This window comes from Mobula birostris, chromosome 22 (assembly GCF_030028105.1).
Source record: "Mobula birostris isolate sMobBir1 chromosome 22, sMobBir1.hap1, whole genome shotgun sequence".
Lineage (NCBI taxonomy): Eukaryota > Metazoa > Chordata > Chondrichthyes > Myliobatiformes > Myliobatidae > Mobula > Mobula birostris.
Genome location: NC_092391.1, coordinates 58,699,769 through 58,720,480, shown reverse-complemented (window position 1 = coordinate 58,720,480; position 20,712 = coordinate 58,699,769). Strand labels below are relative to the sequence as shown.

The following is a 20,712-nucleotide window of genomic DNA, read 5'->3' as shown; positions in this document are numbered from 1 at the left end:
TTAAAGCCTGCTCCCCTCCACAGAGCTCTGATTAGTAAACTGACTGAGTATTGTGTACTCAGTGTGAGGGCAGGTTGCAAAGTAGCCGCAGCACAGCATGGTTCTGAGATCCGCCACTTTAAGAACACGGCATCAGAAAAACAGGAGTGAGAATAGGTTTGCGATCATGGATGGTCTGCCACCACCTCAAGTTCTGTTCTCAACCAGTTCTCCATAGCCTTCAATTCCTAATCTTACAAAACTATCTTTCTGTAAGTAACTGCAATGAACCAGCTTCCGGGATAGAGAATTCCAGAGATTCACCACCATCTTTGAAAGCACATTCCTTTGTTGCTAAGAATTTTTTTTAAAGTGTTCACCATCCTAAGCTAAGTTTTAAAATGGTTGCCATCCCATCTTTAAACAATATATACTCGTTTAAGATTCTTCCACTAGTGGAAATTATTTCACCAGTGCTAAGAGTATAGAGTGAGAGGTGAACACAAAGAGACAACATCTTTAACACTGCATTGCCTGCAATTTGAATAGATACATTCACTTCTTGCCATTTGTGCAATTTGTTTTTTTTTTATCCCCCGTGCATTGGGTACTTGATGCTTTCCTCAACGCGCTCCATGGTGTTTCTTTGTTTCGTGGCTGCATGTGGGAGGACGAATTCAGTTACATTCTGTATACATACTTTGATAATAGATGTACTTTGAATCTTTAATTTGCAGGTCTGATTATGTCATAATTTGCATTTTCTTCTATGATTCCCACAGATTGGAACATGGCAATGTTTAAGAACATAGGAAGACAGAAAACAAGCAATTACTGACATAATAGTCTGAAATAAATAGTAGGAAACAATGGCAGTAAGGAGCAATAAAAACACAATAAGCCACAACAGTATTGTGAAAACAACATGATTTAAGAAGGGAAATTGTACTTGCTAACAGTTTTGTTTTGAGGTTATAATCAGTGGACTAGATAGACGAAATCAGTTGATATGGTGCACTGGATTTTCAAATAGTCATCTATAAGATGCCACACAAGAGATCATTAAACTGAATAAAAGATAGAAGAGTAGGAGTAAGATCCAGGCAGATGGAAAGAGTTGGATCTCAGGTCTTCAGCAGCTGCCATTGCTGTTACACCATTCTCTCTGGGCATCACCACGTGACTCTCACCATCAATGTTGTCATTTGCTCCGTGATACATCATGCACGCATCCTGCTGTCAATGAACTTCCTGCAATGGTCCCATGAAGGAGATTCTGAGAGATCCAATGGTCTAGAACAGGGGTTCCCAACCCGGGGTCCATGGATTCCTCAGATAATGGTATTGGGAACCCCTGGTCTAGAGGAAGGGAACCTATTATAACTTACTGAATGAGTAAGTCTGCCAGAAAACCAAGCACCAGGCCTTTAAGCAGTTTGGATGAGGCAGAACGTAACATCTTTGCATTGCCTGAAGGCCAGCTGTGACCTCTTCAAAATGGAAAAATATCAAGTTGACATAACAGAACGATAATTATACCTACAATGTTCTGCCAACCTTTTAACTAACCTGAAGATCAATTTAACTCTTCCCTCCCCACAAAATTTTTCTATTATCCATTTGTCCAAGAATCTCTTAAATGTCTCGAATATATCCACATCTACCATCGCCCTCTCCCAAGCTTCCATATCCTTCCTGAGGGGACTAGAACTGAACACAATTCTCCAAGCGTGGCTAAACCAGAGTTTTATAGAACTGTAACATTAACTCAAGGCTCTGGAACTCAATTGCCCAACTCACCATATGCCTTCTTAAACAGCCTATGAACTTTGAGAGATCTATGGAAGTGGATCTCAGGATACCTCTGTCCCTCCACACAGCTAATAATCCTGCCATTAACCCTGTATTCTTCTATCAAGATCTACCTTCCAAAATGCATCACTTCACCGGGTTGAACTCCATCTGCCGCTTTTGGGCCCGGCACTGCATCCTATCAGTGTCCCGCTGCAACCTATGACAACCTTCTACATGAACCACAACACCATTATCTGACATCTGTCAGAAATGCGGACCTTCAAATGACATGCCTTTTTTGAAGCAGCATTTTTTTAAAAATAGCAGCCAGTGCAACTGCACCACCTCCACTACAATCATTCTAAAATGGTTAAAGAAAAATATAGACATCATCAACTGAAATGTATGCACCCACTGTAACTATCAACCAAAATAGCAGGTTGAGTCGGTAATGAGGAAGGCAAATGGAGTGGTAGCATCCATTTCAAGAGGACTAGAATTTAAGGCAAGGATGTAATGTTGTGGCTTTATAAAGCACTGGCAAGGTCTCACATGGAGTATTGTGAGAAGTTTTGAAAACCTTATCTAAAAAAGGATGCATTGACATTGGAGAGGGTTCAAAGTAGGTTCATAAAAATGATTCCAGGATTGAAAGGCTTGTCATATGGGAATGAATGGCTGTGAGCCTGTACTCACTGGATATTAGAAAAATGAGAGGTGACCTCAGTGAAATCTATTGAATGTTGAAAGGCCCTGACGGAGTGGATGTGGACAGGATGTGTTCTATGGTGGGGGAGTCCAGGGCCAAAGGGCACAGCTTCAGATTAGAGTGATGCCCACTTAAAATAGGGATGAGGAGGAATTTCTTTACCAGAGAGTGGTGAACCTGTGGAATTTGTTGCCACAGGCAGTTGTGGAGGCCAAGTCATTGGGTATATTTAAGGCAGAGGTTGATAGATTCTTGATTAGTCAGGGAGGATGTGAAGGGATACGGGGAGAAGGCAGGAGACTGGGGTTGACAGGGAAATGGATCAGCCAAGACGAAATGGTGGAGCAGACGAAATGGTGGAGCAGACGAAATAGTGGAGCAGACTCAAAGGACCAAATGACCTAATTCTGCTCCTTCATCTTATGGTCTTATAGTTGGTACAATTTAAACCAATATTAAATTCTGTTTGCTTCCATGAAGTTCTTCAGGATTATACATTGCAGTGATTATACTGAAAACTAATCAGTAACTAAAAGTCAGAAGGCAGCATGGTAGTGTCCAGGTTAACACATCGCTTTGCAGCACCAGCTTCCACCAAACGGGGTTCAATTCCCACTGCTGCCTGTAAGGAGTTCGTACCTTCTCCCCAAGACCTCATGGGTTTTCTCTGGGTGCTTTCGTTTCCTTCCACATTCCACAGAAGTACGGTTAAGGTTAGTGAGCTGTGGTATGCTATATTGGCACTATGCTATATAGCATTAGCTGTGTGTGGAAATATCAGAAATGGCCAGGAGTGGATAATGAAACGATTTCACTACTTCAACAAGTAAGGAACTACAATGAATTTGAAGATATTGACAATCATCTTAATTGTTACCTTTGGTCCCCATCGGACATTCAGCTCTCACCTATGAGTCTGAGTAGCTGTTTGCATGTGGCAGCAGCCACACCCCAGTACCCCACTTCAACAGGCTGTTAAACCAAGTGATGGTAGTCGGTGGGCCTCGTACCCCGGTGAGATAGGGGCATGCCTGTCCTAGCACGTGAATTCAGCTCTGTACACCACTTCAACAGGCTGTTAAACCAAGTGATAGTAGTTGGAGGGCCTCGTACCCCAGTGATATAGGGACATGCCTGTCCTAGCATGTGAATTCAGATCCGGCGGACTGGGTGGTTGAGATCTACAGTGAGATCCGACAGCCAGGAAGGCCGCTCTGCAACACCACTTGGAGAAAGAAGGGCATGACGAAACACAGAAGTAGTCATGGTCATCCAGGGAACCAGGGAAGACCCCAATTGTGACATCTACTCATACCACTGGACCCAGATTTCTAATGTCAAGAGAGTGGAACTGCCCCTTCCTCTGTGCCTCTCCTTTCCTTTCTCCTATGGTCCACTCTCCTCTCCGATCTGACTCTTCCTTCTCCAGTCCTTTACCTTTCCCACCCACATGGCTTCACCCAGCACTCTCTATCCTCCCGCCACCTTATTCTGGTAACTTCCCTTCTTCCTTTTCAGTCCTGAAGGGTCTCAGCCTGAAATGTCATCTGATCATTCGTTTTCATGGATGCTCCCTGTCTTGCTGAGTTCCTCTAGCATTTTGTCTAGGTGCGTGTGTGCACACAGGCGTCTTACTCTGGATTTCCAGCATCTGCACAATTTCATGTTTATGAGGTGGGATGACGTTTCAAACAGAAAATTCCAAAGAGTAAGCTCAGGTGGTTGAACCAACTGGAAATGGAGAAAGAGGCAGAAAGGAGACTACTGAAATATAGCAGAGTGAATCAAGGAGGATGCTAAGTGCAGAGCTACTAAGTTTAATACAGCTGGAAAAAGGGAACGATGATCAGAAACGATGGGAACAATGAGGAAATACAACAGAGCACGTTCAGCTGAGCTTAGGACAAGCTGGAGTCAAGCCGTCAAGTACTGGAACAGAGAAGCCAACAATGAAGTGGAAATGGATGGCCTTTGATAAAAACTGATATGGAGTCTGAAATTTGGTATCTTGTACAACTGGAAGTTACTATATAAACAGTTTGGCTAGAAATATAAATTGAATCAGTGGCCAGGCTTGGAGCTTCTTTTAGACAGCTAGAAATTAGAATTTAAAATAGATTAGCTTTATTTGTCACATGTATGTTTGGGTATACTCTGGAGTTAGGGTAGATCACAAATATTAATTTCACAAGCAACCAATCTTCAGACAATAGGTGCAGGAGTAGGCTATTCAGCCCTTCAAGCCAGCACCGCCATTCACTGTGATCATGGCTGATCATCCACAATCAGTACCCTTTTCCTGCCTTCTCCTCATATCCCTTCACTCCGCTATCTTTAAGAGCTCTATCTAACTCTTCCTTGAAAGAATCCAGAGAATTGGCCTCCACTGCCTTCTGAGGCAGAGCATTCCACAGAACCACAACCCTCTGTGTGAAAAAGTTTTACTTCAACTCCGTCCTAAATGGTCTACCCCTTATTCTTAAACTGTGGCCTCTGGCTCTGGACTCCCCCAACATCGGGAACATGTTTCCTGCCTCTAGCGTGTCCAATCCCTTAATAATCTTATATGTTTCAATCAGATCCCCTCTCATCCTTCTAAATTCCAGTGTGTACAAGCCCAGTCGCTCCAATCTTTCAACATATGACAGTCCCGCCATCCCGGGAATTAACCTCGTGAATCTATGCTGCACTCCCTCAATAGCTAGAATGTCCTTCCTCAGATTTGGAGACCAAAACTTGGATTGTAGATCGAATGTAAAATGCAGCACGGAACAACATTATACCTGGAGCTACAGACTGGTGTTGACTACAAACCAGACAACACTGAATAACATTCATTTTGGATGTCTGGAGTGTGGGTGTGAAGGAGGAAGAGTTTAAAAACTGTATGCAATTCAAAGGAAGCATTGTAGATACATTGTACTATAGAATTGGCCTGCTGTTACTTTTGATCTTTAGCATATAAAATGTCATGTAGTATTGGGTCAAGCAGTCCTCTTCTTACAAGAAATTCTCAATACGATGCCTATTGCTCAGTTTTATTGAATAAACCACTTCTCTATCCAGCAGCTTCAGTGTCTCTCCGGTGATTTTGTTCACGTCACAACAACGTACATCCAAACATACAGTGAAATGACTCATTGCCATCAGCGACCAACACAGGCTTGGGATGAGTTTGGGGAAGCCCGCAAGTGTCACTAAGCTTCTGGTGCCAACATAGCATGCCTACAACTTACCAAACCGTACATTTTTGGAATGGGGAAGGAAACACACAGAGTCACAGGAAAATATACAAACTCCTTACAGACAGCAGCGGGAATTAAACCCCAATCACCAGTGTTGTAATGTGTTACAATAACAACATCAAGCTGGCAACTGAAATAATTCACTTAACTCAAGCAGATTAACCAAAGTCCAACAGAGCCAGTGGAAGTGCAGGCTGGGGGTGCAAAAGCAGAGCTGGCTGCATCTCTGTGGATAACGTCGCACTGGATGTAGTTGAAGCGGGCAAAGGAGAGGAGAAAAAGGGAACAACATGCTAGTCTAAGATATTTAAGGACTAGTAAAGAAAACAACAGTGAATATCCCCTTCAACATTTAGCTCTCAAACAAGCAGGCTATCATGGCTTGTAGCTGGATCTGCAACAGCTGGAAAAATGGGCTGAAAAATGGCAGATGGAATTTAATGCAGAAAAGTGCGAGGTGTTGCACTTCAGTAGGACCAACCAGGGTAGGTCTTACAGTGTAAGCAGTAGAATAAGGGGATCTGGGAATATAGGTCCTTAATCCGTTGAAAGTGGTGTCTCAGGTAGAGAGGGTCGTAAACAGAGCTTGTAGCACATTGGCCTTCATAAATCAAAGTACTGAGCACAGAAGATGGGATGCTATGTTGAAGTTGTACAAGGCTTTGGTGAGGTCTAATTTGGAGAATTTTGCGCATTTTTTGTCATCTGCCTGCAGGAAAGATACAAATAAGGTTGGAAGAGTATAAATAAAATTTACAAGGATATTGCAGGGTCTGGAGGACCTGAGTTATAAGGAAAGGTTAAATAGGTTAGGACTTTATACCTTGGAGCGTAGGAGTTGGAGAGGGGATTTGATAGAGGTATAAAAAATAATGAGGGGTATAGATAGGGTAAATGCAGACAGGATATTTCCACTGAGGTTGGGTGGGACTGCAACTAGAGGTCATAGTTTAAGGGTGAAAAGTTTAAGGGGGACACAAGGGGAAACTTCTTCTCAAAACTGGTGCACGCAAGCTCGATTCCAATGTTTAAGACAAGTTTGGATAGGTACATGGATGGTAAGGGTATGGAGAGCTATGGTCCCAGTGTGGGACAATGGGATCCATCATCATCATCAGGTGCCACGCCCAGATTGAGCTTTGACTGCCATGGCAGTTTTGGGTCAAGTGGATCAATTCACTGGTATTCATTTCTAGTTCTCTGGCTGCTGTCTCCATCATCATTCGTCCTTGCCTTCCTTTTGCTTTCTTCCCTTCAATCTTTCCCATAATTACCATGCATTCTAACTCCTCTTTCCTAATCACATGTCCAATGAAGTTACATTGCCTTTTCATGACCTCATACATTATTTCTCTTCTTGTGCTTGCACTGTTCATGATATCCTCGTTAAAGATATTCATTTCGTCCATGATATTCTTTACATCCCCCTCTATGGGATTAGGTAGCTTAAATGGTAGGGCATAGGCTAGATGGGCCAAATAACCTGATTCTCTGCTGTACTTTTCTATGACTCTATAACATCACTGGTGTGCAAACCGGAAATGACATCTACACCCCTGTGGGCTGTTGACTAATTCTCCAAAGTTAATTTCATGTAATCACAGTGTTAGATTCTGCTTCTCATTAGCATCTGTCACATTTAGGACTGTCACAAAATATTAAGTCTTATCAAATGTGGGAGGCTTTTGAATCTATATTTTAAAGAGTTGGAAATAGATATTCTCCATTTAGAACCGGATCAGGATCACTTCCTGTGGATTGGAGGGTGGCTAATGTTGTCCCTCTCTTCAAGAAGGGAGGAAGAGAGAAAACAGGGAATTATAGACCGGTTAGCCTGACGTCAGTGGTGGGAAAGATGCCGGAGTCAATTATAAAAGATGAAATTACGACACATCTGGATAGCAGTAACAGGATTGGTCCGAGTCAGTATGGATTTACGAAGGGGAAATCATGCTTGACTAATCTGGAATTTTTTGAGGATGTAACTATGAAAATGGACATGGGAGAGCCAGTGGATATAGTGTACCTAGACTTTCAGAAAGCCTTTGATAAAGTCCCACATAGGAGATTAGTGGGCAAAATTAGAGCACATGGTATTGGGGGCAGAGTACTGACATGGATTGAAAGTTGGCTGGCTGACAGAAAACAAAGAGTAGCGATTAACGGGTCCCTTTCAGAATGGCAGGTGGTGACCAGTGGGGTACCGCAGGGTTCAGTGCTGGGACCGCAGCTGTTTACAATATATATTAATGACTTAGATGAGGGAATTAAAAGTAATATTAGCAAATTTGCCGATGACACAAAGCTGGGAGGCAGTGTGAAATGTGAGGAGAATGTTATGAGAATGCAGTGTGACTTGGACAGGCTGGATGAGTGGGCAGATGCATGGCAGATGCAGTTTAATGTGGGTAAATGTGAGGTTATCCACTTTGGTGGTAAGAACGGGAAGGCAGATTATTATCTAAATGGAGTCAAGTTAGGAAAAGGGGAAGCACAATGAGATTTAGGTGTTCTTGTGCATCAGTCACTGAAAGCAAGCATGCAAGTACAGTAGGCAGTGAAAAAAGCTAATGGCATGTTGGCCTTCATAACAAGTGGAATTGAGTATAAGAGCAAAGAGGTCCTTCTGCAGCTGTACAGGGCCCTGGTGAGACCACACCTGGGGTACTGTGTGCAGTTTTGGTCTCCAAATTTGAGGAAGGACATTCTTGCTATTGAGGGAGTGCAGCGTAGGTTCACAAGGTTAATTCCCGGGATGGCGGGACTGTCATATGTCGAAAGATTGGAGCGACTGGGCTTGTATACTCTGGAATTTAGAAGGCTGAGAGGGGATCTTATTGAAACATATAAGATTATTAAGGGATTGGACACGCTGCAGGCAGGAAGCATGTTCCCGCTGATGGGTGAGTCCAGAACCAGACGTCACAGTTTAGGAATTAGGGGTAGGTCATTTAGAACGCAGTTGAGGAAAAACTTTTTCACCCAGAGAGTGGTGGATATATGGAATGCTCTGCCCCAGAAGGCTGTGGAGGCCAAGTCTCTGGATGCTTTCAAGAAAGAGATGGATAGAGTTCTTAAAGATAGCGGAATCAAAGATTATGGGGATAAGGCAGGAACTGGATACTGATAGTGGATGATCAGCTATGATCACAGTGAATGGCAGTGCTGGCTCGAAGGGCCGAATGGCCTACTCCTGCACCTATTGTCTAACCATCAGTCAAATACTACACTGTAACGTAAAGAGCAAAGCACGGAGAAAGCAGTGAATTCTAGACAAGAACTTTGAAACATATAGGACCATTTCGAAAGCAAGCAGCACTTTCAACCCATTGTTACATAGTGATGCAACAGGAGCTCTGACTCACCTCATTAGATTTATCACATGTACATCAAAACATACAGTGAAATGTGTTGTTTGTGTTAACAACCAACACAACTCAAGTGTACGAGTGCAAAGGAGGAAAGGGGCCTGTTTTGCTGTTCAAAGTAAGCTGTGCCGTTAAACCTTCTCAGTTTACTAAGCTTGTAAACTTAGTCAGCTCCATCATGAGCTCCAGAGTCTGTAGTATCCAGGACATCTTCAAGGAGCAGTGCCTCAGAAAGGCAGCGTCCATCATTAACAATATGCCCTCTTCTCATTGCTACCATCAGGAAGGAGGTACAGAAGCCTGAAGGCACACACTCAGCAATTCAGAAACAGCCTCTTCCCCTCTGCCATCCGATTTCTTAATGAACGCTGAACCCATGAACACTACCTCACCAGTTTTTATATTTCATATATTTTTGCACTACTTATTTAAATTATTGAATATATTTATACTTACTTTAATTCAGTATTTTCTTTTTTACTATTATGTATTGCATTGTACCGTAGACACAAAGTTAACAAATTTCACAACACATGCCGGTGATATTAAACCTGATTCTGATAGGAAGGTGGACTGGATGGAGAATTCTGATTCTGAACCTCAGGGTGTACTGGGACTAGCTCACAAGCACTGCCACACCCACACATCCTGGGACAACGCAGCATGCCCACCACGCTCAGCAGAGCACAACCAGCAGCAAACAGGCCCCTTTCCTCCCTCCCACTCAAGTCCTCCAACCACAGCACAGGCCATTTTAAAGAAAGTGGAAATAAAATACTATCAAGCAGGGAAGTGTAATATTTATTCACTGAGATACAGCACGAGGTCAGCCCTTTGAGCCATGCAACCCAGCAACCCCCCAGCTTAGTCCTAGTCTAATCACGGGACAATTTACAATGACCAATTCACCTACCAACCGGTATGTCTGTGGACTGTGGGAGGAAACTGGAGCACCCAGAAGATCCCTGTGCAGTCACGGGGAGAACGTACAAACTCCTTGCAGGAAGCGGTGGGAATTGAACATGGGTCTCCTGTACTGGAAGCCATCGTACCACCCCAATACACTTTGAGAGATAATTTAAAGGAGTTTTAGGCCACTGCACGTTACTCACCGTTTATATCAACTCCCATGATGGACCGCCCAGAGTCAGCTGCATCATCAGCAATATCCTCTTTGCTCTCAGCTGCCGTGGCATACGATGAGTTAACCAGCAAGACATCCTGTGTGTTAGACGTAGCTTCCATCATCTTACATTCACCGCAACACACAATGACACGTCACGGGGTTGCTTCTTGCCATTCAAATGCCTTCAGCTCGGTGAGTCACTCAGGAGGTTGTGTGACATCTGAAACGCAGCAGCATGACGCCAGCCCAAAGTCGCGGCACTCGGCAAACTCCCAACACATCAAAGAGTGGGCCTGTCCGTCACAACCCGAGACCAAGAAATTACAGGCACTGTGGAAAGACAACGCATTAATTCCAGTTTGAGTGGCATCAGGATTTATGTCGTAACAGTCAGAAAAGAAGCGAGGGCAAGGATATTGGCCTGATTGTGGTCAACTTGCTGTCACCAGGAAGGAGTATGCATTACCGATGAGTGGAGGAAAGTAATCAAATGCATTCAAACCTAGCTAATTCTAAGCAGTGTCTAAATGCCGACATTGTGACAATAATAACAATATGCTGGGTCCAGGATCTGTCCCAGCACACAAGTGCAATTGCGAAGAACGCACGGCATCGCCTCCAATTCCTTAGGAGTCTGCGGAGATTCAGTATAACAACTAAACTCTGTCAAGCTTGGAATCACATTTAATACATTGGTAAATTAAACTGTAGGAAATTATAACTTACTGACACAAAACAAGCTAAACCTGCAGTATCGTGCAAAAGACTTGGGCACATATATACAGCTAGAGTGCCTAAGACTTTTGCACAGGACTGTAGTAATTTCATGTATTACACTGTGCTGGTGCTGCAAAAAAAATTCATGACATATATGAGTGATGATAAACCTGATTCTGATATGGGTCTCTATTGTGGACTGAGAGTGGGAAGGGGGCAGGGAGAGGGGAATCCTGGTTGTGAAAAGGGGAAGGGAGAGGGGAGGGAGCGGGAAGCACCAGAGAGACATTCTGTAATGATCAATAAATCAAATGACCTTGCCTGGCGTCTCAGGGCTGGGTGTGTCTGTACCTGCGCCAAACCCCTGGCACTCCTCCTCTGCCACCTGTCCCACACACCTCCCATAGCGCTCCACCCTTGCCATTCCCAACATCCTTTACTTCTGCCAGATTTACAAACTTGTTCTCCCCTCCACATTGACAAATACAGTACTGTGCAAAAGTCTTAGACACCCTAGCTATATAATGTGCCCAAGACTTTTGCAGAATACTGTGTACACTTCAATATTTTAATTATTTTGAAACATCAAAAGTGGTACAGGTACCAACAACTTATAAATTGTGGAGCAAAAATTATTTAACTGTTGGGTTTTTCATTTTGCTATAATACGTGGTTTCGTTTATGTAATAGTTAACAAACAGAAATCTGATATTGTTCAACGATGCATTTGGATAAGTACTTTGCATGTCAGATAAGTACTTTGCATGTCGGCAAAGTCAAACTATGTTCTTTTTACATTAATGCTTTACATAGTAAAATGAACTGAGAAACTGCAAATGATCATTTTAAAAGATAAAATGCAAGAGATTCAGTTGATGCTGGAAATGCAGATCAACACACACATAAAATAAAACCATAAGACACAGGTACAGAATTAGGCCATTTGGCCGATCCAGACTACTCCGCCATTCAATCATGGCTGATCCTTTTTATCCCCTCCTCAGCCACACTCCCTGGCCTTCTCCCTGTAATCTTTGATGCTGTGTCCAATCAAGAACCTATCAATCTCTGCCTGAAATACACCCAACAACCTGGCCTCCACAGCTGCCTGTGGTAACAAATTCCACAAATTCACCACCCTCGGGCTCAAGAAATGTCTCCGCATCTATTTTAAATGGATACCCCTCTATGCGGAGGCTGTACCCTCTTGTTCTAGACTCCCCTAACATAGGAAACATCCTTTCCACATCTGCTCTTACCTAGGCCTTTCAACATTCGAAAGGTTTCAATGAGAGACCCCCTCATCCTTCTGAATTCTGGTGAGTCCAGGCCCAGAGCCATCAAACGTTCCTCATATGATAACCCTTTCATTCCCAGTATCATCCTTGTGAATCTCCTCTGGACCCTCTCCAATGCCAGCACATCTTTTCTTAGAGGAGCCCAAAACTTTACAATATTCAAGGTGAGGCCTCACCAGTGCCTTATAAAGCTTCGGCATCACATCCCTGCTCTTGTATTCCAGACCTCTTGAAATGAATGCTAACGTTGAATTTGCCTTGCTCTACCTGCAAGTTAACCTTTTGGGTGTTCCACACAAGGACTCACAGGTCCCTTTGCATCTCAGATTTTTGTAAACGGTGAGAAACTCCAAAACAGTCTGCACATTTACTTCTGCTACAGATTCAAGGAGAACCTGATCATTAAATTTGCAGATGTTACCACAGTGGCGGGGTTCATCAGCAAAAATGATGAAACTATGTACAGGGAGGTCAAACACCTAGAGAGCTGGTGCAAGGATAACAACTTGATGCTTAATGTCACCAAAACCATGGAGATGATCGCCGATTTCAGACAGTCTCAGCCTGAGCACACACCCCTCAGCATCAGTGGCTCCACAGTGGAGAGAGTGGAAAACATCAAGTTCCTTGGGGTGCAGATCTCGGACAATCTCACCTGGTCCAGGAACACCACTGGGATTGTGAAACGGGCCCAGCAGAGATTGCACTTTCTGAGGAAGCTTAAACAAGTATCACTCCCCACTAACATCTTAACTACATTCTACAGAGGCGTGGTTGAGAGTGTGCTGACCTTTTGCATCACAACCTGGTACTCCAGCTGCAGTGCTCTCGACAAAAAAGCCTTGCAGAGGGTGGTTAGGGGAGCAGAGAAGGTTATTGGGGTCTCCCTACCTTCTGTCCAAGACCTCTTTCAGAGTCAATGCCTCTAGAAGACACTCCATCATTAAAGACCCCTCACACCCTCTCAATGAACTGTTTGTTCTTCTGCCATCAGGCAAATGTTACAGGAGCATCAAAACTAAAACCACAAGGCTACTAAACAGCTTCCTCCCACAGGCAGTCAGACTGCTAAATAGCTGCTCTACCTGACTCTGCTTTGGACACTTAACTTGCACTGGACACTTATAACTGATTTAACTGACATGTGGCTGTTGTGTTTTATTATTTATTGTTCTGTTTATTATTTAGTGTTGCATTTGTTATGTTATGATTGCACTGCCCCTGAGGAACGCTGTCTCATTCTGCCCTGCAGAGCTGATGTATAAGTTTTGTGAATCTTAGAATCTTGAAAAAGTGCATGACCACGCATTTTCCAACATTGTATTTCATTTGCCACTTCCTTGCCCATTCTCCTAATCTGTCCAAGACCTTCTGCAGCCTACCTGTTTCCTCAACACTACCTGCCCCTCCACCAATATTTGCATCATCTGCAAACCTGGCAACAAAGCCATCTATTCCACATCCTAAGTAATTGATATACAGCTTAAAAAGAAGTGGTCCCAACACTGACCCCTGTGGATCACCACTAGCCACTGGCAGCCAACCAGAAAGAGGTCCTTTTATTCCCACTTGCTGTCTACTACCAATCAGCCAATGCTCTAACCATGCTAGTAGCTTTCCTGGAATACCATGGACTCTTAACTTGGTAAGTAGCCTCATGTGTGGCACCTTGTCAAAGGTTTTCTGAAACTCCAAATATACATCAACCGTATCCCTTTTATCTATCCTAATTACAATCTCAAATAATTCCAACAGGTTCATTAGCAAGATTTTCCTTCAAGGAAACCATGCTGACTTTGTCCTATCTTGTCCTGTGTCACCAAGTACTCCATAACCTCATCCTTAACAATTGACTCCAACATCTTCCCAACTACTGAGGTCAGGCTAATTGGTCTATAATTTCCTTTCTGTTGCCTTCCTCCCTTCTTAGAGTGGAGAGGCATTAATTTTCCAGTCCTCTGGCGCCATGCCAGAGTCCAATGATTTTTGAAAGATCATTACTAACGCCTCCACAAAAACTCTACCACTACCTCTTTCAGAACCCTATGGGACAGTTTTTCTGGTCCTGTGACTTTTGTAATCTTAGGTCTTTCAGTTTTTTGAGCAACTTCTCCCTTGTAATAGTAACTGCACTCACTTCTCTTCCCTCACACCCTTCAACATTTGGCACACTGCTAGTGAAGTCTGATGCAAAACACTCATTTAGTTCATCAGCCATCTTCTTGTCCCCTGTTATTATTTCTCCGGCCTCATTTTCTAGTGGTCCTATATCCAATCTTATCTCTCTTCTATTTTTTTTTCAATACTTAAAAAAATGCTGCAGGAGCTATGGAGAGGAATAAACAGTCAACACTTTGGGCCAAGACTCATCACCAAAATTTTTTAAAGATAATTTAATATGGATATGTGCAGTGAATTGTGGACTGTGCTATAGATGTGCAGTGGAGAGTATATTGACTAGTATGGAAACACCAATGCTCTTGGGTGGAAAATCCTACAACTCAAGGATATGGTCCAGTCCATCACAGGGAAAGCCCTTCCAACCACTGAGCACACGTACGTGAATTTTATCAGAAAGCAGCATCCATTAGGGACACCCACCACCCAAGCCATGCTCGCTTCTCGCTGCTGCCATCAGAAAGGTGGTACAGGAGCCTCGGGACTCACACCACCAAGTTCAGGAACAGTTACTGAATAGGAGGCCAGCCAGAAGAGCACAAGCATTTGTAACTAAAGATGAAGGCTTCACAGAGGAGCTGAAATAGAGACAATTAGCTGCCAAACAGAACTGGTTTAATTTACATGAAATAACAGACTTTGTAGGCTTCTTTCAAATGCTAATTGAAAATTCATTAGCCTAAAGCACTGGTAAAAATAGGTTAGCACATCAGCAGCAGCAATTCAAACACTGCTGGCGACCTAGCACAGGGAGTTATCCTGCATTTATTTGTTGCAATGCAACACAGAATAGGCCCTTTTGGCACTTCGAGCTGCTCCACCCAGCAATCCCCCAATTTAACCCTAACCTAAACATGGGACAATTTACAACGACCAATTAAACTACCCACCGGTACATCTTTCGATGGTCACGGGGAGGACGTACAAACTCCTTACAGGCAGTGGTGGGTCCGATGCACCCTCTGATCAATCCAATAATAATGTCCAAAAAAAAAGTACTCAATCCTTTATTAGCAACTAGAAAAACATTCAATCTTCAAGTGATGAAACATATGAAACTAAGACTAGCGAATATAAATGTACTTAAGCAAAGTTAAGCTATTTCAAATGGTAATTGAGTGAAGTTAAGTGGTCAAAAGGTATGACACCAGATGGTTGTCAGCTCAAACCAACCAGACTAAACATGAACAACAGGAATTCTGCAGATGCTGGAAATTCAAGCAACACACTTCAAAGTTGCTGGTGAACGCAGCAGGCCAGGCAGCATCTCTAGGAAGAGGTGCAGGTCCTGACGAAGGGTCTCGGCCTGAAACGTTGACTGCACCTCTTCCTAGAGATGCTGCCAGACTAAACATGAATACACTTATTCCCTTCTTCATTACCATGCCCCCACCCATGTGACTAGGTACCATAATAAATGTACAACACAGAATACATTGTGGATAGAAAACAGATGCATAGCTCCTACAGTGTCCTGTGCCTTTTAAATCTATTGCATAGTGGGACATGGTTTAGAAGCTTGTTATGTGACATGGCATGTGCTTTTCATTGCAAGATAAAAACCCACAGACCAGTAATGGGAATGCAACAGGCAGACACGCCATCACTAAAGCTTATCCTTATAATTCAGTTATTCCTCTACTTACTGGAGAATTATGTCAACCACTTAAGATTGAGCAATTAAAAAAATTAAGACGGTTGAATATTGAAAAAATGAATCTTAGGACGACATTAATGAAAGAACCTTGAATCAAGGGCAGTATATAGCTTCTGTACAGGATGATGAGTTCAGTGGTATGGCCCCTTCAGTAGTTAAAAAGTCTTGGGTACACATATATATACAAAACTAGGGTGCCTACGACTTTTGCACACTACTATACTAATTTTATGTATTGCACTGTACCACTGCCACAAAAAAACCAAAACAATTATGACATATGTGATGATAAACCCGATTTTGATATGGGTCTTGATTGTGGATTGAGAGTGGGAAGGGGGCAGGGAGAGGGGAGGGAGTGGCTGGGAAAAGGAGAAGGTAGAGGGGAGGGAGTGGTTGGGAAAAGGAGAAGGGAGAATGGAAAGGGGAGAGGGGAGGGAGCAGGAAGCACCGGAGGGACCTGGGCACTCATGTTCTAACCATGATCATGATTGCTCTTGGCGAATTTGTCTACAGAAGTGGTTTGCCATTGCCCTCTTCTGGGCAGTGTCTTTACAAGACAGGTAACTTCAGTTTTACGTCACCCTAATCTGAGGGCTAAGCAGGTGCTACACCTTGTCCTAGGGTGACGTAGACTTGCAGAGAAAAGGAGCGACTTACACATCCTTCTGTAGAGGCATACTGCCACCCTGCCATCCAACAATACTAATTATAGGTTGGTTATTTTAATTTTAGGCAAGTTGTTTAGGAGCATAGTGTCCCTTCAAAAACATTTTTTTTTCTAGTGACATGTAGTACTGGCAGCCTGATCAGCAGTTGCATGGCTTCTGGAAGTAGTGACCAGAAACAGCACTGAAGGAAGGACAGGCTCACAGAGCTTCCAAGGGAGACCATTGACAGAGTCCAAAGGATCAAAGGAGTTAAAACCAAAAGCCTAAGATTATTCTATTAAAGGACAAAACATGCCAGTTGATATGATCTCAGTGCTGGGTGGATCAGAAAGGATAAAGCTGGTAATGACCACCTAAATCATCAAGAGGGGAAATTAACTTTGTTTGAAATCAAACTAAAGTAGAGAGAAAAAAAAATCAAGATATACAGCAAAAAAAATATAGCAATGGGCTTAACCTGCTTGGAAATTCGCTGAGACTGAAACCAATTCAGCATCAAGTTCACTTTCTTGTCCTGTCTGACTCACAATCATGCCAATTTTTACAACCCTTACATTTTTAGTAATCAAAGATGTTCAAATCTTGAACTCACTTAGCAATCAAACATCCAGAGACCCCAGAGAAAGAGAATTCCAAAGATTTTTTGAGAGTGACATTTCCCTTCATCTCCGTCCTAATTGAATGACCTGTTTATCCTGAGGTTGTGGCCCCCATTTCTAGATTGGGTGGCAGGGTGGAGATACATCTCTAGCAAAGGAGGTGCAAGGCACTCCTTCCCTCCACTAGCCTGCAGGTCACGTCACCCTTGGGCAAGGTGTCGCACCAGAGCCACCAACCCTCCCCCCCAATCAGGGTCACGTTTTTCTGTCATTCATTGGGGTTTTTTCCCCCTCTCTGGTTTCATGGATGTCTGCGAAGAGCAAGGATTTCAGGTTGTATACTTTATACATTCTCTGATATTAAACTGAACCATTGGTTATGCGGTCATTAATGCCAGACAATCTCTGAAGAGTACCGATAATGGCTAGGATCACCCGTCTTGTAAAGAAACTGCCCAAAAGGCAGCAATGACAAACCACTTCTGCAAAAAAAAAATTGTTAAGAACAATCATGGTCATGGAAAGACCATGACCACCCATGTCGTATGACATGGCACAAAATGAATGAACAATTTTGAGACTATTCAGCAGGGGAAATTTCATTCAAATTGTACCTCGTTTCAAAACATCGTTCTCATTCTTCCAAGGGTATGTCCATCATAAACCATCATTTATCATTCTTTTCCAGGCTTGAAGGAGAGTCTTGGCCCGAAATGTCAACTTTTTACTCTTTTCCAGAGAAGCTGCTTGACCTGCTGAGTTCCTCTCGCATGCTGTGTGTGTTACATCACTTATTGTTGTTCAACCCAACTAAACGTCATGAGCCATCGCTCTTGCATGGTTTTGCCCTTAGAAACAAAGACCAAGTTAGGCACCATTTGCCTAACTTGCACACCGTATCTGTACACCAACTGTCCAAGATCCTGCTGTGCATTAGGTAACACATACACAAAACGCTGGAGGAACTCAACAGGTCAGGCAGCCTCTATGGAAATGAATAAACAGTCAATGTTTCAGGCCAAGACTCTTCTTCAGGATTGGAAAGAAAGAAGATAAGTCAAGAGTAAGAAGGTGGGAGGAGGAGAGGAAGTAGTACAAGGTGGTTGGTGACATGTGAAACTGGGAAAGGGGGAGGGGTGATGTAAAGAGCTGGGAAGTTGATTGGTGAAACAGATAAAGGGCTGGAGAAGGGGGAATCTGATAGAAGAGGACAGAAGACCATGGAAGAAAGGAAAGGGGGAGCACCAGAGGGAGGTGATGGGCAGGTAAGGAGAAAGAGGGAAACAGGAATGGAGAATGGTGAATGGGAGGGGGATGGGCAATTACTGGAAATTCAATAAATTCCCTTTCTGGGTTCTGCATTCCCATAGTTCACTTAATAGCATCCATACATTCCAAAAGAAAATGTAATACATCTGATTGATTACTAGCGATCAAAAGAGTACATCAGTGGATATTGTGGAAACATATCTATAACCCTCATCTTTACGAATTTGTAACTTCTGTATAATGTAATGTGACAAAATGGAACCTGTGAGATCCCAGGGCACTTTGCTGGTTTGGATGGGAGGGTGTGTCTCATAGTGTGTAAAATGTATCTATAAATTGATCCACTCTGAATTTGTGGTAGTTTGTTACGATATATTAGAAGACCAGGCTGAATGGTACACAACAAAATCTGAGTACACTATATGATAACTAGACAATACACTAGATGAGGCAATAACTAAAAACAAAATTAACCAGCAATTTCATCCAAACAATTTTTTTAGCTCTTTAAAAGTCACTTAAGCACAATCATTAACTTTCTCCTAAAATTAACTATATATGAAACAAAGGGAATTTACAAAGCAGCAGCCGGGATAAAAAGTGCCAGTGAGGTAGAAATCCAAACAATGTAATCATTTACTAAAAACAGAGCTGATGATGATCATGGGAGTTTATGGGAACTTTCTATGCACAGTATCCTCCTGTTTCCTATGTTTCCACATATTTTGAAAAATCGTGAAAGGCTCACAAAGGGAACTTCAGGCGTGCAGTGGAGGGGCCCTTTTGTCACAACCCTCACAACACTTATTCCTTTCCAGTCTCAAGGGGAAGCTTAGAGTAACGATACCCAGAGGTTGGAAACATGATAGGGGCTGGGAAAGAGAACAAAACCCAGAGGGAGGAAGCAGAGGATGGAAGGAAAGGAAGATCTAGCAGGACGAGGAGCATTAGAAGATGGGAAGAAGTAACCCAGGAGAAAGGAAGGATGAGGAGGAAAAGCAAACTACGTCGGGGAGGAGGAGAAAAAAACTCAAGGGGTGAGAGGTGAGGATGAAGAGAGAAAGACCCGTAAGGGGAGTGTCAGAGAAAGAGTGAAGAGAAGATGAAGACACAGGGAAGGAAGGAGTATTGACGACAAGGAGACCCGAGAGAGGGAGGGGATGGGAAGAGAGTGGGAGAGGGAGACTGGGGAGAGGAAAATCCGGGAGAAGGGAAATCGGGGAACGGAAAATGGGAGGAGGAGAGGGAGAGGAAAAAGGCGAGGAAGAAGAGGGTGAGGAGGACAAGGAGACAGGGGAGGGGGCGCGGAAGGTCGGAGGGAGACGGTACTTAGAACCCAGCCCACCCCCAGGCCCCGACCACCGCTCGAAAGCCCGGCCTCCCCCCCAAGGATGGAGGGATGTTGCCTCCACACCCCGCCGACATTTACCGTGAGGCCCGGGAGAGGCAGCCCGCCGGCCATACGTGGCTTGTTTACTCCGTCAGCATCTTGCTTCCCCCCGGCCCCTCGAGCCTCACGTCCGCCCCCTTCCTCCAAACCGCGCTCCCAACAAAACACTAACGCCAAAATTAAATCACCAATTACCTGCCAGCGCCGGTTACAAAGCACGCTATCGTTTTATGAATCATTCTTCCCTCTTTTTCCCCTCTACACTCACCTGAGAAATTCCAAGCAGCCCGGCTCAGTAAAAAGGACGGACCTTCCGGTTGGGAGGAGCAGTGATTGACGGAGATGGGCTGGGACCCAGATATTGACCTTAAATTGCAACAGTGCAATTACTTCTGAATGTTTGGCTGCTTTAGCATACACACAAGGCACTTTGCGGTTAAATGAAACGCTTTTGAAATGTGCTCATTGGAAAAGCAGTAGCTTGCATCTACACAACAAGTTTGCATAAACTCTTAATATTTTAGTGCAAGAAGCAATCTGCTGGAAGATCATTGATTTCTCTAACTTCCGGCAATTTCCACCCTGCCTCCTTCCTTCTCTCTTTTTGCATACCCCATTGTGGTTTCTCTCTCACCTGCTCGTCACCTCCTTCTGGTTCCCCTCCTCCTTCTCTTTCTCCTCATGGTCTACAGAATCAGGTTTAATATCACGG

General features: G+C 43.6%; 1 protein-coding gene across 4 annotated transcripts in view; it reads right to left on the bottom strand.

Annotated features, from left to right (window-relative positions):
- The window catches only part of golga3 (golgin A3), a 102,751-nt gene extending 82,442 nt beyond the window's left edge, over positions 1-20,309 (bottom strand). For 3 of the 4 annotated variants that reach the window (XM_072240831.1, XM_072240833.1, XM_072240835.1), the window contains exons 1-2: positions 20,040-20,128; positions 10,208-10,551 (exon numbers count right to left, since the gene is read on the bottom strand). In XM_072240831.1, coding sequence (XP_072096932.1) covers positions 10,208-10,343 — 136 coding nt within the window. In that variant the 5' untranslated portion in view covers positions 10,344-10,551; positions 20,040-20,128. Of the gene's footprint in view, positions 1-10,207; positions 10,552-20,039; positions 20,129-20,268 lie in introns of those variants that run through there. The other variant, XM_072240832.1, reaches the window with a different exon arrangement.
- Between the last annotated feature and the right edge of the window lie 403 nt (positions 20,310-20,712).